Source organism: Manacus vitellinus, unplaced genomic scaffold (assembly GCF_001715985.3).
Source record: "Manacus vitellinus isolate BGI_N305 unplaced genomic scaffold, ASM171598v3 scaffold_19_pilon, whole genome shotgun sequence".
NCBI lineage: Eukaryota > Metazoa > Chordata > Aves > Passeriformes > Pipridae > Manacus > Manacus vitellinus.
In genome coordinates, this window is record NW_021939395.1 from 9,290,502 (window position 1) to 9,303,664 (window position 13,163).

The 13,163-nt window shown below is 42.6% G+C and overlaps 1 protein-coding gene across 2 annotated transcripts in view; it reads left to right on the forward strand.

Annotated features, from left to right (window-relative positions):
- The first annotated feature begins 262 nt into the window (after positions 1–262).
- Positions 263–13,163, forward strand: part of IL1RAPL2 (interleukin 1 receptor accessory protein like 2) — a 359,886-nt gene continuing 346,985 nt past the window's right edge. For both annotated transcript variants that reach the window (XM_008930689.2, XM_018070872.1), the window contains exons 1-2: positions 263–328; positions 10,416–10,516. In XM_008930689.2, the coding sequence (XP_008928937.1) occupies positions 10,435–10,516 (82 nt within the window). In that variant the 5' untranslated portion in view covers positions 263–328; positions 10,416–10,434. The remainder of the gene's footprint in view (positions 329–10,415; positions 10,517–13,163) is intronic.

Consider the following 13,163-nt stretch of genomic DNA (forward strand, 5'->3'; position numbering starts at 1 on the left):
GGTGACCTGCTGGGGGAGGAGGGAAAGGCAGGGGGCAAGGGCTATTTCAGGGTGCTCAGGTGCTGCGTGATTATGGTTGCATCACTCCTGAGAGAAGCACTCGCCCCAAATGCTTGCTGTCCGTGCCTAAAAGGGGATGTTATTCCTCGTCAGGGATAAAACTGTGTGGCTGCCTGACAGTCTGTGATATCTGTAAGAGCAGGTGACTGCCTGCCCTGCTTCTGTGTAGTGCATGGGAAGGGACTTCCCTCCAGAGGCAGGAGCTGGCCAGCCCTGAGGAGGACATGGTGTCTGAAAGGCTTTGCTCGTGCCAGACCCGAGGCAGGAGGTAAGTCTGGAGGACAAGCTGCCTGACAGCAAGTCAGTCTCTTGCTTTGCAATAGAGTGACTGCAGAGGAGACAGTGGAACCCGCTAGGATTTGGGATTTTGGGCTCCCTAAGCCAGCAGGGTGCAATGCATGTGCAGTAAACATTAGAAGTAGAGTTCTGGCAGTTCACCAAGGCACAGTCAGTGTTCATAAGGATTTGGCGAGTCTGTGGTTAAGCAAGCGTTGTGCAGGTGATGTGCAGGATGGCTTTCTGAGAAATTACTAAGGTTTGCATCCTTGTGAGGATAGGGCATAGGAGACCTCTTGCAGTGGGAGGACTGGGGCATGGTCCGACCTCCACGCAGAGTGCTTGTGTTGCTAGGCAGCAGCTTGCACCTCCAGCGTGCTCCAGATCCGAATCTGCGAGGGGAGTCCTTCCTCTGCTGAACTAAAGCTTTCCAGCTGGTGATCAAGGGTGTTGGAAAGCACATATCCTGCGTGCCTGGGTGTGTGCACTTATGGCCCACACCTGGGTACCAGGGAGGGGTGATCAGCTGGGAACGTTCAGCTAGCTGATAACAAGACTTCCTTGTACTCACCCCCCTGCTTGAGCTGCAGGTGAGCACAGGAGAGAGAGGAATCTTTGGTTGTTCCCTTTGTAAGGCTCAGGAGTTCTCTGCAGACCACTCTTTTACTTTCACATTGCTTAGAAACTCATAGGAGGTTCATCTTCAAATTGTTTCGTGATTGATGCTTTACCAGCAAAATGGGGAGGGAAGGGGAGGGAAAAGGGAAGAAGATTTGCTTGCATGAGAAGTAAGAAAGGCCAGGTGTGCCACATTAATGCACTTAGCGAGTTTGAGTCAATTTTGGTGGATGCCATGCAATTGCTGGAGCCTCTGTGCATACGTGGCATCAGCCAGTGTTGTCTGAACTGCTCTGTGTCTCGCAGAGCAGAGCGATGGAAAGCCTTTTAACCTTCAGAGCTGCTGGTCTGATGGCTGCACTTTGAAGCAGTGCAGTAGCTGAAGCTGTTGGAAACCAATGTGGGGGGACTGACCATTCTCCAAACAGAAGTCAGATCAAAAAAGAGCCTGTGAGTGTCTGGAGGGATTCGTAGGCTGGTGGGGTGAAGGTGAGCTCAGCAGAAAGGCTGTTCTTGTGGCACAAATAATTTCTGATCAGGCAGAGATTGGTGGTGTGGGAGAGGGAGGAGGAAGTTTCCTGATTTGATGGAGGTTGGGGGCCTCAGAAGAAGCTGGACTTCGCAGCCTTAAGCCCAGATGAGGCTGCAGAGGAGTGTGGAAGCAGAGGCAGGTAGGAGCACACTAACTGGGCTCAGGATCTCATGGGTGTTGTCCCTTGCCACCCTAAGCTTGAGCCATGGAGGGTTTAGGCTTTTGGGAGCTGCTGGGGGCAGTTCCCGGCAGAGGTAACGGGCAGCTTGTGTATGGAGCAGTGTGTGTGTGAGGAGCCCAGCAGAGATGCAGACAGGCTGCTGGAGAGCAAGGAGGAGGGAATGGGGACAGCGTGTGAGGCCCATACCCCTTGGTGTGCTCTACCTGCTTGGATGTGACGGGAGCATCCAGGCTCTCAGGCTGGGATGTGTCTGTAAGGGGATTTGGTTTGTTTGCAAAAGCAGAGTAATTTTTACCCTGACTACAGCTGTTTCCTGGGAGAGAAGGGTACATGTTACAGTAATCAGTTAAAGCTAAGGAGAACAGTGTCTTCTACGTGGCATTTGGAAGGGAGAGGCTGTTAGTTCAAAATTTTCTGTGTCCTGAGTTGTGATGCCCTTGTGGGACCAGAGGTGGAGGAAAAGTTCCAGGGAGCATGTGCAGGCAGCCATCCCTACTGGCTGGGGGCTGGCTGAGGTGGGAAGCTGGCAGGGATGGCTGGGGCTGGTGGCCTGGACCTGTGCATCTGAGGGAAAGGGCTGAGAATTTGTACTCACTGTAAGAAGTACAAATAAAGCATTTATAATGTATGGACTTTTCCTGCTCTCCAAAACATTCATGCTCGGAATAATCTCTCACTTCAAACTCAAGCACAAGCTGAAAATATCAAGGGATGCTAAATCGTGAACAACTATTAAACAGCCTTAAAGGGCTGTATGGGAAACCATGTCTGCTTGTCATTTCTAAGCCTTCCTCAAACAATGTGAACTATTTATCAGGAGGTCTTTAGTGCTGGAAAGGGGAGTGAACATTTAAAGTGTATTGCAAAATAAAGAGGCACTTTAAGAGGCAATTTGCTTTTCAGGATGTCAAACTAAACATAAATCTTCCTTTAAAGAGCCTTGACAAGAAGACAGAGGGAAGAGATCTTGCCCTTGCTGAAAATAAATAGGATCTCTTTGCTAGCCTTGACGGTCAGGGTTTCCTGTGGCATCTGGTACTAGACTCAGGTAAACCTTCCTGGAATAGGTGGTGGACTGAGGGATGGGTTATGTTCAGTGACAAAGCTGGTGAGAGAGAGACTGTGTGTTAGAAACTTCTGCAGGGGTTTTGGCTGATCCTTTTCATCCCAAAAGCACTACAGAGAGTTCCTTCCACCCCTCTTCTCACTGTTTTATGTAAAAATTAAATTAACGAGGATGTCTATTTGGTAGAGCAATTTCAGGGCACATAAGGTATGTATTTCACTTTAATTTTGGGTGCATCAGAAAAAAAACCCATTGTTTTCAAGATTTCCATAAAATATGTGGAAGGAATATTCTGTAAACATTTTCTCACGATTCTCAAATTCTGGGGAGAGTATTGTTTGCTTGCTTGCTTAAATTCTTATTTTCATCCAGATAAATATGGCAGTACATATATGTAAAGGCCAGACTCTGGTTATGTAAGGGGAAAAAAAATCCCCATCAAGAATATGTTTATCACTTTAAGGTACTGAGGTTGTGCTGAGTTCAGTGAAAGCATCTTGCCTCTGTTTGGCAGCCAAGTGCCCTGCCTGGCTTCTCTGGAACTGTGTTTTCTAAGTGAAAAACTGTAGAAGAGTGTTTTATAAGAAGCGTAACAGCTGGTATATCATCTTTTTCTGTTAATTCTGTCTTCTTTGAGCATTAGGTATTAGTTAGGGAAGCATGTGGCCACGAATGAGATCAGGGAATGAATTTCTGAGCACATCTCATGTGGAGTTGTGTTCTCTCGGAGCTTGTTTCATTAATGTGCAGGAGTGAATGTGGATCAGCTTTGCCATCAATAGTGCAGATATTGTTATTGTGTTAATACTGCAGAGGTGTGAGTGTATATAGGAGCAAATATAATGTCAATACAACTGACAGTTATAGCTGCAGTCCATCTTCTATGTGGTCCTGGAAAGGGGACTGTTTTAAGACACTGTAAAAACAGTTTCTCTATAAAAGCAGGGAATGTTTCAGCATGCAGATGGCAGCCCAGTCTAAAATCTAGTTCTCTTTGTGCTGAGCACCTCCATAACGAGCCTTGAGGAACACAAGGGGAAGGAGAGAAGCAGTATGGGGGGGAAGAGGAGGGATATGCTATCTTTCAGGATTGAGGCCTCTTTTTGAACTGTCTCCATTTTTAATAGCTTTTCTGCAAAAGCTGCTTGGGAAGCACGATTGGTATGAGTATGAAAGAAGCAAAGCATCTAATCTTTTGGCTTAATAATGCTCCTGCGTAGGCAGCTGTGAATTGGACAGACTTCCTTATTGATATAAGAGCAGTGTGCAGTGAGTGAAATTGGTGTGGGTGAAAATGGTCTTTTCTCATCTCTTTTAATCTGAAATGTCTTCTCCTTTTGTAGTTGAGGCTCTGTAGAGGGGACCTGTGATCCCTGGCAGGGCTGTCTAAAGCACTCAGGAGAAAAGACCCACGACCTGAGCAGTGGTGTTTGTTCTGGGTGTCAGCGACTGAAGAGCTGGAGTCAAGTGAAGCCTTGGGTTTTCTGGAATTTGCAAGGTTTATCAGCAGCTCTGGAGCCTAAGAATTCTCATCAGCAACGAGGGTTTTTTTACTCAGAGTTCTGAAAAGCAGGATTCAGAGTCCTTTTTGTTCTGAGCGGAGCTTCTCCACAGCCCAGGGTGGGCTGGGTGGGCTGAGTCTGAGAGAGCAGCCTCGGAGTTGGCCTCTGCCCAGAAGAAGTCTGCCCTTCTGGGACAGTGCCCAGCAGCCTTCTCAGCTTTGGGAAGCATATGTGGTCATTCAGGGCTGGGGCTCCTCTTTCCCCTTGGGTGGCTCTGATTACTGCTGCAGTTTGGGAACTGTCTTGCTGTAACTGTCAGTTCTAGGACTTCAGCTGATTTAAAATGATTCTTAAAATCACTCCCTGTTCCACAGTGTAAGTGCACATGTTTAGCTTTCCAAGTGTAGACTGTCTTCACATTTTCTTCTCTCCCTCAACTGGCTTTTCTGTAATCTTTTAAGTACTTCTACAGGGTGGTAAGAGGCTAAGCCCCACTCTGTAAAACTAACCTCTCTGGGTCTGACAGTCTTTACATTTCCTACAGTACTTCATGTTGCCTGAAGTACTGTATTGATTAAACCACAAGCTGCAGAAGTAAATATATGTAGAATATTAATAGCTTCAACTCTAGGAGGGAAAAAAAGCCTGTAAATTAATTGATCCATTATGTTGACCTCATAAACCACGAGGGCTTGCAGTACAGCTGTAATACTCCTCCCACAACACTTATTTCACTTTGAATGTCTATAAAAGGACTGGACTACTCAAATTTAAAAGCTGTGATACTGGACAAGCATATCCATCTTTCCTGGGATGTGTAGTTAGAATATTGCAATGTAAAGGCTGGAACAATAGTTCTCTGTAGAATCCAGGGTAGTGCTGAATCAGTACATCACTAATGGTGCAGCTGGGCATGAGGCTTAAAAAACAATAGTTAACTTTCACACTCCTTTGTCAGTCTTGTTCCTCATTACAGTTGCTTTCTGCATTTCCAAGTGCAGGAGTTGCTGCAATAGGGGACAAGTACAATTGAGGGATTTAAAATCCAATTTGAAGATATAATGAACTTGAATTCTGTGTGAGGGAGTTGCTTAGGGAATCGAGGTCAGTGTGTGGTATGAGCTGATAGAACTCAATCTGCTAATCAGTGCTAGGTAGTCCTAGTTCTTCTGGTTCACAAATCTGTGAGGATGGACTGCTCAAGTTTTGTTGAATTTTCTTAGGAGAGACTTAGCATTTTGAACCTATAGATATTGGAATCTTTATCTGTATTTGGAATATTTCAGGGGATTTTTCCATTTTCTGCTCTTCATTTTTTTTTACCATAAATGAACACTATTTTAGGCAGCTATTGGATCAGAAAGTCCTTGGTGGAAAAGGTTCTTGTGTTAATGCTTGCAGAATTTTCTCTACAGGGCAAGCCAGGAGTTTGCTCATAGTGTTGAGTCTGATTGCCACCTTAACATAACTAAAATCACTTCTACCCTCTGCAACCAGACATATTAAAGGGGGGAGTTATGGGGTGGTGGCCATCCACAGTACTTTTCTTTTGTGCTTGGCAGTGAAGCCCATTTTTTTTGTTTCTGTTCTACACTGTAAGATGCCTTTTGAAACTTTAAGATGCTGCTCTTGGTATCTTCTATGGTTGCCATTTGGAAGATATTTAACTTTTTAATGGAAGCATTACAATCTTTCAAGCAAAACCTCAGTGTTGACACCTAAGGGGTCGTGCTGTTTGTTTCTTCTGAAATAAGTGAGAAGATTCCGAGTTTATTCCAATCACATCCCAAAAGATCTGTGAGTTTTACAGTTTTTATTCAGCCTTTAGAGAAATCATTACAGATCAGTATTGTAACCTTGTCAGGTGCTTTGTGTATTTAGTTGTGGTTTCCTTTGCTTCCTCAGGACAAGACCTTGTTTTTTCCTTGTATGCTGTCATGCAACTGATACACTGCTGAGCCAGTAATAATCCCAAATACTCTAGATGTTGTCTCACTGTTGATGTTTACTTTCAGTCTGCACAACACGAGCACTGACAGGTATCCTCCATGCTTCCCTCATTTTTAAATTTCTCTTAAAATTTCAGCTGAACAAGGAGAATGAACCATATGTGAGTCTAGTTAAGGACCTGAGCCAAATGGAGGCTTAGATCCAGCAAGACAAATGCTGAATGCACACTGCCTTGTAGAATTAATGTTCATTGTGTATTTAGACAACTTAAGTGGCTGGTTATGATGGTGAAGATGCACAATGAATTAGGCAAAATGAAATATTCTTTGATGCTCATTGAGCAGCAGAGCGAGGAACACTGCATGACCCCTACCAAGTAGAGCTGAAGATACATTATTTGAGCTAACATGCATCTCTGATCCTAAGTATTTTTTGTTTGTGTTTATGAAAAAAAAGGATCCAGTGCCCGTTGTGGGTTGCTTCCAACCAACATATTAGATAGACTGAGAATCTTTTAGTAATAAACAGCTTAGTATGGTGTGTTGGCAAAAGAGAAGACCTGAGAGAGAGTTCATATTAAAATTTAAAGCCTTAAAAAGTAGAGTGGGGAAATGGTTTGAAAAGAAATGAACAGAAGTCACCATCTAGCATACTCTAAAGACAGTGAAAGGATTACTGTTGCCATTTCATCCTTTGTGTGTGGGGTGACAATGGTGATTTATTTCTGTGAGATTTCTGAGCAACAAAACCTGACAATTGGCAATCACTAAAGAGGTGGGCTGCTGTTTTTAACGAGTGCCTTCTGCATCGCAGCTTCTGTGGAGAAACCAGAACCTACAGAGCCTCATGGTGTGTCAGCAAATCTCAGCCTGTGCACAGACGTGTGCCTGAGTGCACACATGCATCTCTTTTCTTGATTTCTTTTGAAAAGGAACACTGCATAAACAAAGCTCATGGTAGAAATTAGAGCAAAGCTAAATTATATTTAAAGCGTGAACTTGGGAATCTCTGTGCTGGGTTTTGTGCAGAATACTAATGCTCCAGTTTCCTTCTTGTTTCTGAGTGCCTCCTTCTAACCTTGTCACTGGAAATTCTTTTGAGTCCCAGAAGCTATAGGAGCTGATGTGGGTGCTGGAAAGACAGCAGGCAGCACATGAAGAAAATGGGACACAACTTCCCAAGCCTTGTTTTCTGAGGACTCAGAAGAATGAACTAAGTTTGTCAACAGAGGTGAAGGGTATTGGGCAGCATATGGGAGTCAAGGTGGTTTCTGTTAGAACAGAATCTGTGTTGCATCACAACAAGTCCCTTGTAGTTGCTGGGTGCTTACAGGTCACTGTGACAGCTGCCTGAAGTCTGTGGTCTGTAGCATCAAGCAGTATGAGGAGGGAAGGGGTGCCCTTGTTGGCAGTGGAATGATGGAGAATTAAGTTGTCTCACCTTACTTCTACACTTCTCCCTCTGATGGCAGCAACCTCCCTTTACTTATCTGGATACAAATGCAACCTGGCAGACCACAACAAGGTCTAGATTAGTGATTCTTTCAGCCTTCTCAACAAACACTTTATTCTGTGTCTCTCTTCCCCCCTCTCAGTGACTTTGGGCAAGTTGTCTGCAATTGGTATTTCTATATCCTTATTAAGTAAGATGTCTTTTCACTCTTCTGGGAATGATCCTGAACTTTGTTCCCCTCTTGTGAGGTGTATCCAGTAGAGTACTATGTTTTTGTTACAGCTGTGAGCCCTTACAGCTGCTTGGAGTTTGCAGAGTCAGAGTAAGCAGCTCCTCAGGGAAATGCTGCTCAGTGCCTGTGAGCAAATTTAGAACTTTGTCCTGGACACATACAACCTTCTCTCTTCTGGCTAGGGGACATTCCTCTGGGGGAAATAGATCTTGTATTGTACCTTGTGTTCTTTGTTAACTTGCATGTTTACAGATAGTCATCTATGAGAGGGCAGGTCAAACAGCCTGTTTGTCTATGGCTGCTGTCTCTGGACAGTAACCAGCTGACCCACTGGTCACACTGGTGTCACCACTCCCACCTTCTTCTGGTGGAATGTCTCGCACGATGAAGGTGACACTTCAGAGTCTGATATGTATTTCCATGCCAGCTTTAGTGGGGTTGTGTCAGATGTGACAAGCTGAGGCTGTGGGCTTGATTGTGAATGACTAGGTAGTGCTGTAGTTTCTTGCCCTTTTCCTGCTCAATTTTCCTGATTTTTGGAGGTACAGAGACTGACTGCCTCGATGAGGCCAGGACTTCAAAAGGCAAAACTCCTATCAATGCTGACAGAACCAAGAATTTTCTCCTCTGCCTAGCATTAATATTGGTTGGCAGAACTTGCTTTGAATTTTTAAATGTATTTAATGCAGCATAGCTTGTTTGGGGTGGAGATGGATGGACCCACATGAAAAAGGACCTAGGAGTTCCATACTTCAGCTGTAATAACTGAAGGGAGGAAAGTGTAGAAAGTAATTTGCAAAGCTACACTTGAAAATCATTCTAGCATAACATCATTACAATTATCTGTCAAAAGATTTAGTTCAATTACTTTTTTTTAAGCTCTCTTGTCAGGATGGCCTCGCTTGTTTCAGGATTTTGTTACTCCAAGGAGAGGTTAAGGAAGAATGAATGCTAATTCTGTCATTAACCACTGTCAGACACCCTTCAGCACATATTATTCCTTGAAAATGCCTTAGCATCATTACTGTGAGGAATCAATAGGCATAAAGTGCCCATGGGAACATAGAGTTCAGGAAGAGGAAAAAAAAAAATCCACTGCCTGTTTGTAGCTTATAGTACAGTAAGGTGAGAGGAAGAGAACTTCAGTTCCAAGCGGTAATTTTGAAATAACTGAATGGCAACATAATTCCTGTCGTGTAAAATATCCTTACATATTCTTCACACAACAGTAGGCTAGTAGTAAAATTACAAGGGAAGGATATTTGATGTAATAAACTCAAACTGAATAAGCTTCGGTGAACTGCAGGACATTGCACCCTCTTTCTGCTCTATCCTGTTGGGTGATGGGGGTCTGGGTTGGTCCCAAAGTTGAGGGTTTGGGACCTCTGAGTGGGCAGATGTGGTACAGAGTTTAAGGAATTATTCCATTTCGTTGGCCTTGGTTTTGACTCCTAATGCAGGTAGTTTTGTGCATCTGTTTAAAAGAAACTGCTATAGAATGTTTGCTGAATCTTTTGGTGCAAATAATAATTTCAGATGACTGCCCACTTTATCTGAGAATAAGGGTCCTGATAAAAACTCTGTATCTGTTATGGAGATGAATTCCTGGAGTCTAAATATATCAAGCCACTTCAAGGCCTGTGACTTCAAGCTAAGCATATATTTGGGGACTCTAGCTTATAATTAATCATCTCTCTTTGAGAGAGAGCAAGAGAAAGTTGGGCTTTGCTGAGTTCAGATTCAATCTACCTGTTTTTAAATGCAGAGAAGGAGCCTCAGTTTGCTCTTGCTATTTTATCTTGAATGGCTTCGTATTTGTAAATGAAAACAAAATTAGTTCTGGTAATTATAGCAAATTAAAAATAGAATCTTAAACTAGATTTTTCCCTTTTTTTTTCTTTATTTTTTAAAAGTTATGTAATATAAAGTGAGTAGTAAAGTTCACGGGAGAGACTAATTTTGTCTTTTAAATGAGAATCCCGAGACCTAGATTCCTTGATTTCTGAATTTTGTTCACCTTCTTTTACCTCATTTTACAGGACAAATTTGTGGAGTAGCATTAATTCATTTTATGAGCTTTTACGAGGTCACCAGTGGGAAAATAAGGTTGCTAAGAGAGACTGCATGAATAACCTACTCTTTCCTGAACAATATGAATTTTTTAAAGTGTTTAGCCTGTTTGTATGAGACAAAGCTAATTATGACAGTCAGGATCTCCCCCTTAAATAACATACAAAAATCTGCCAGATTAGACCCATACTATTTCAAATAAACTGTTGTATCTTGTGATTTTTTTTTTTTGAGAGCAAAATTATATTTTTGAGGTGTCATTTAATAAAAAACCCAACCCTTTTGTGTGATAGAGGTAAATTGTTCATACACAGTTACTTTGAACTGTTATGATTTCCTACCTCTGCATAAACATAAACCCAGAAGTCATTACATTAAGCACTGTAATGGTTCTTTGAGAAATAGTTTAACTGTAGCTGCTGCTTTGTTGTAGTGAAGAGCTGTGATTCAGACTTACTACTATGTTTGCATTTCAGCTGACACGGAAAGTGAAAGATGAAGCCTCTTGTTCTCTTGGTTCTTGTGATCTGTACTGTAGTCAGCATGAATTTGAAGCTCGTGTCAAAGAGAAATTCTGGTAAGTCACAGAAAATTATTTTTACTTTTGGATCTGGACCTAGTACTCATGCAATCAGGCATTTTAGATGGCTGCTTTTTGGTTTGCATATATAATGCTTATTCTCTTCTGCCAAAAAAAAAAGAAAAAAGTCATAATGAGTATGGTTTGCTTACCAGATGTTTACAGGATGAATTTTCTCACCATAATGTTCTGTTGGTGTGACTTTAAGCTATTTGAAAGTGTCCTTATGTTTTCTTTTGTTAAAAAAAAAAGATTGATCTGTCTGAAACCCCACCAAGGTAATAATAACTTTGGCATTGTTTTAACATCCAGTCTTTTACTCACGCTAAGGGATTTTCTTAACTGTCGATGTGGTTTGTGGTAACTTCTAAGTCTGGATGGTTTTTTTGTATGTTGGAAAATCGCATTCCAAAAAGTCATGGTGGCCACATGTGTGATCATATATAGGATTAACTGGGAAGAGTTTTCCTGAGTAGATAATCTCTGATTCTTCTGGCAGTGGAAGGGAGGGAGTAGGAGTTGGTTTATGTTTACACCTGCTTTTGAAACCTACTAATAGTAACAGAACACTTCAAAGAGGCATTAGAGCATCTCCTTCCAGGGTAGACAGTTCACCTGGATAATGGCTCACCTGTACTTGAGCCTGAAGTGACTTCTAGTCCATGCAACTCTCCCCCCTCAAAGGGAGTGACTTCATTGGACTGTTTGCCTTTCTCAAGTAAGCTGTGAGTTTGGGAGGATTTTGGGCAGACCAGTAGGTTCCCTGCGGTTTGCACAGTGGTGTTGGTCTGCTACAGCCTGGTGTATGTGGGCAGGTAACTGACACTGGGTAAAAGTTGTACTTTTAAACTTGCACATTATCTTGTTTTTCTGCACTATTTGTGTGCTGTGCTTACATGTGTGAGGGCTCCCGTTGATCCTGCTGTCCTCGGTGTCTTCAGCCAACACTCAGCCCTGCAGGTGCAAACAGAAATTACTGATTTCAGCTGGTGTGGTCAGTTTTAAGTTTAATTTCTACATTTCTTGAGAACAAAGGAGAAAAGTTATTGGTTATAAAGAATTAGATGTCACACCCCAGGCTAAGAAGTGTTACTCTGGGAATTGCCAGATGCTGGGCCGAATTCTTTCTGCTGGGCTGGAAAATGTAAATGGAGGTTGCTAAACTGAACTAGTGTGTGGCTTTTTGTTGTGGTTATTGTGTCCAGAGCCCTATTTGCCCTGTGAGAGCAGTCATGGATAATGGGGTTTGGCTGTGGTGGAACTTGGTCTAAACTCTGCTGTGATGGTGTTCCTGTTTTTCAAAACTGCTGTCGCTGGCCTGGATGGGAACCCTTTGTGACATCCATAATCAGTATAATTGAACAGCCTTTATTCACTGATGCCACAGCACCTGGCTGCAAGGAAGAGCCTTTGCAATTCTTTTGTCAGAAGTACGCATCTGTAGAAGTGACATGCTGGTGGTCATAGCATCATTCAGCTGGTAATTCACCTTTAATTATATTTTTTTAAAAAAGCTGTGAGGCTGCTTCTTGCTAAATATAACCAACAAGTGAATAGGTGGTTCTTATTCTTTTCATTTGATATGCTGAGAATAAGATGAAGGGGAAAAATGCATGTAAAGTAAAATTATAGTTTCTCTGCAAGCACTTAATCATGTAGTTGGCTCTCACCTTCAATACTCATTCTGATTGCTGCATGGAGCAAACTATTGATTTCTTTTTTTGCTTTTTCCACTACATTGTGTGTGAAATAATTTTCTGTTTCTGTGATATCAGCACTTGGTGCAAAACTGATAATTTGACTCCTCTTCTGAAAGATCTTTAGATATGAAGGACTGTTGTTTGATTGCTTAGGGCTTCACTAAATGTTTTATGTTGCAAAGAGACAGATGCCCCACAGGCTTCTGAGCTTTAACTGTTTGTATTAGTTTAGTGGAAGATCTGGGATAGTGGATGGATGCAACCAGGGAAATGCACCAAGAAACAATGACACTGTATTGTTCCATAGGGTGACAGTAGCTGTAACATGCTGGTGCTGTGGTTCAGAGTCTTTTTTTTTTATTATTTTTTACTGATGTCTTGATGAAGGAGAATGGAAAGAGGAAATTAATGTAATGGTTATTTGTGGGCAGCTGCACTGCAGTGTAAACAGCAGGATGTCTGAAAGCAGGAAGACTGTTTTAGCTGTAGCTTAGAGCTGAGGTGGGGGGAGTGGATGAAGTGCCCAAATGATGCCCTGTGGACAGGATCTCTGCAGCAGTGTTCTGGCTGGATGTTGTAGTCTTGGCTCTTGCCGGCTATTGGTACAGGGATGTCTACACTGGTGAGCATCCTCAAAAGGGGAAGGGAAATTGTGCAGACAGTTATGTAGAGCAGTGTGAAGCAGTGCATGGAAGGTGCTGACACTGATGATAAAGACAGATTTGGGCTACTAGGACAATAAACCAGCAAAATTGGGGTATTGGTGTCTTTGCCGACTTATGCAGACTGGCATTTTTCTAAGCAATGTGTAGAATTATTGCATGAATGGCCAGAATTATGATTAGTGTCAAGTACAAGAGCAATTATGAAGCTGACTGGCATGCATGTAATATCACATAATTGAATATATCTTGTTTAAGGGGTAGGGAAAATCTAAAGAGAGC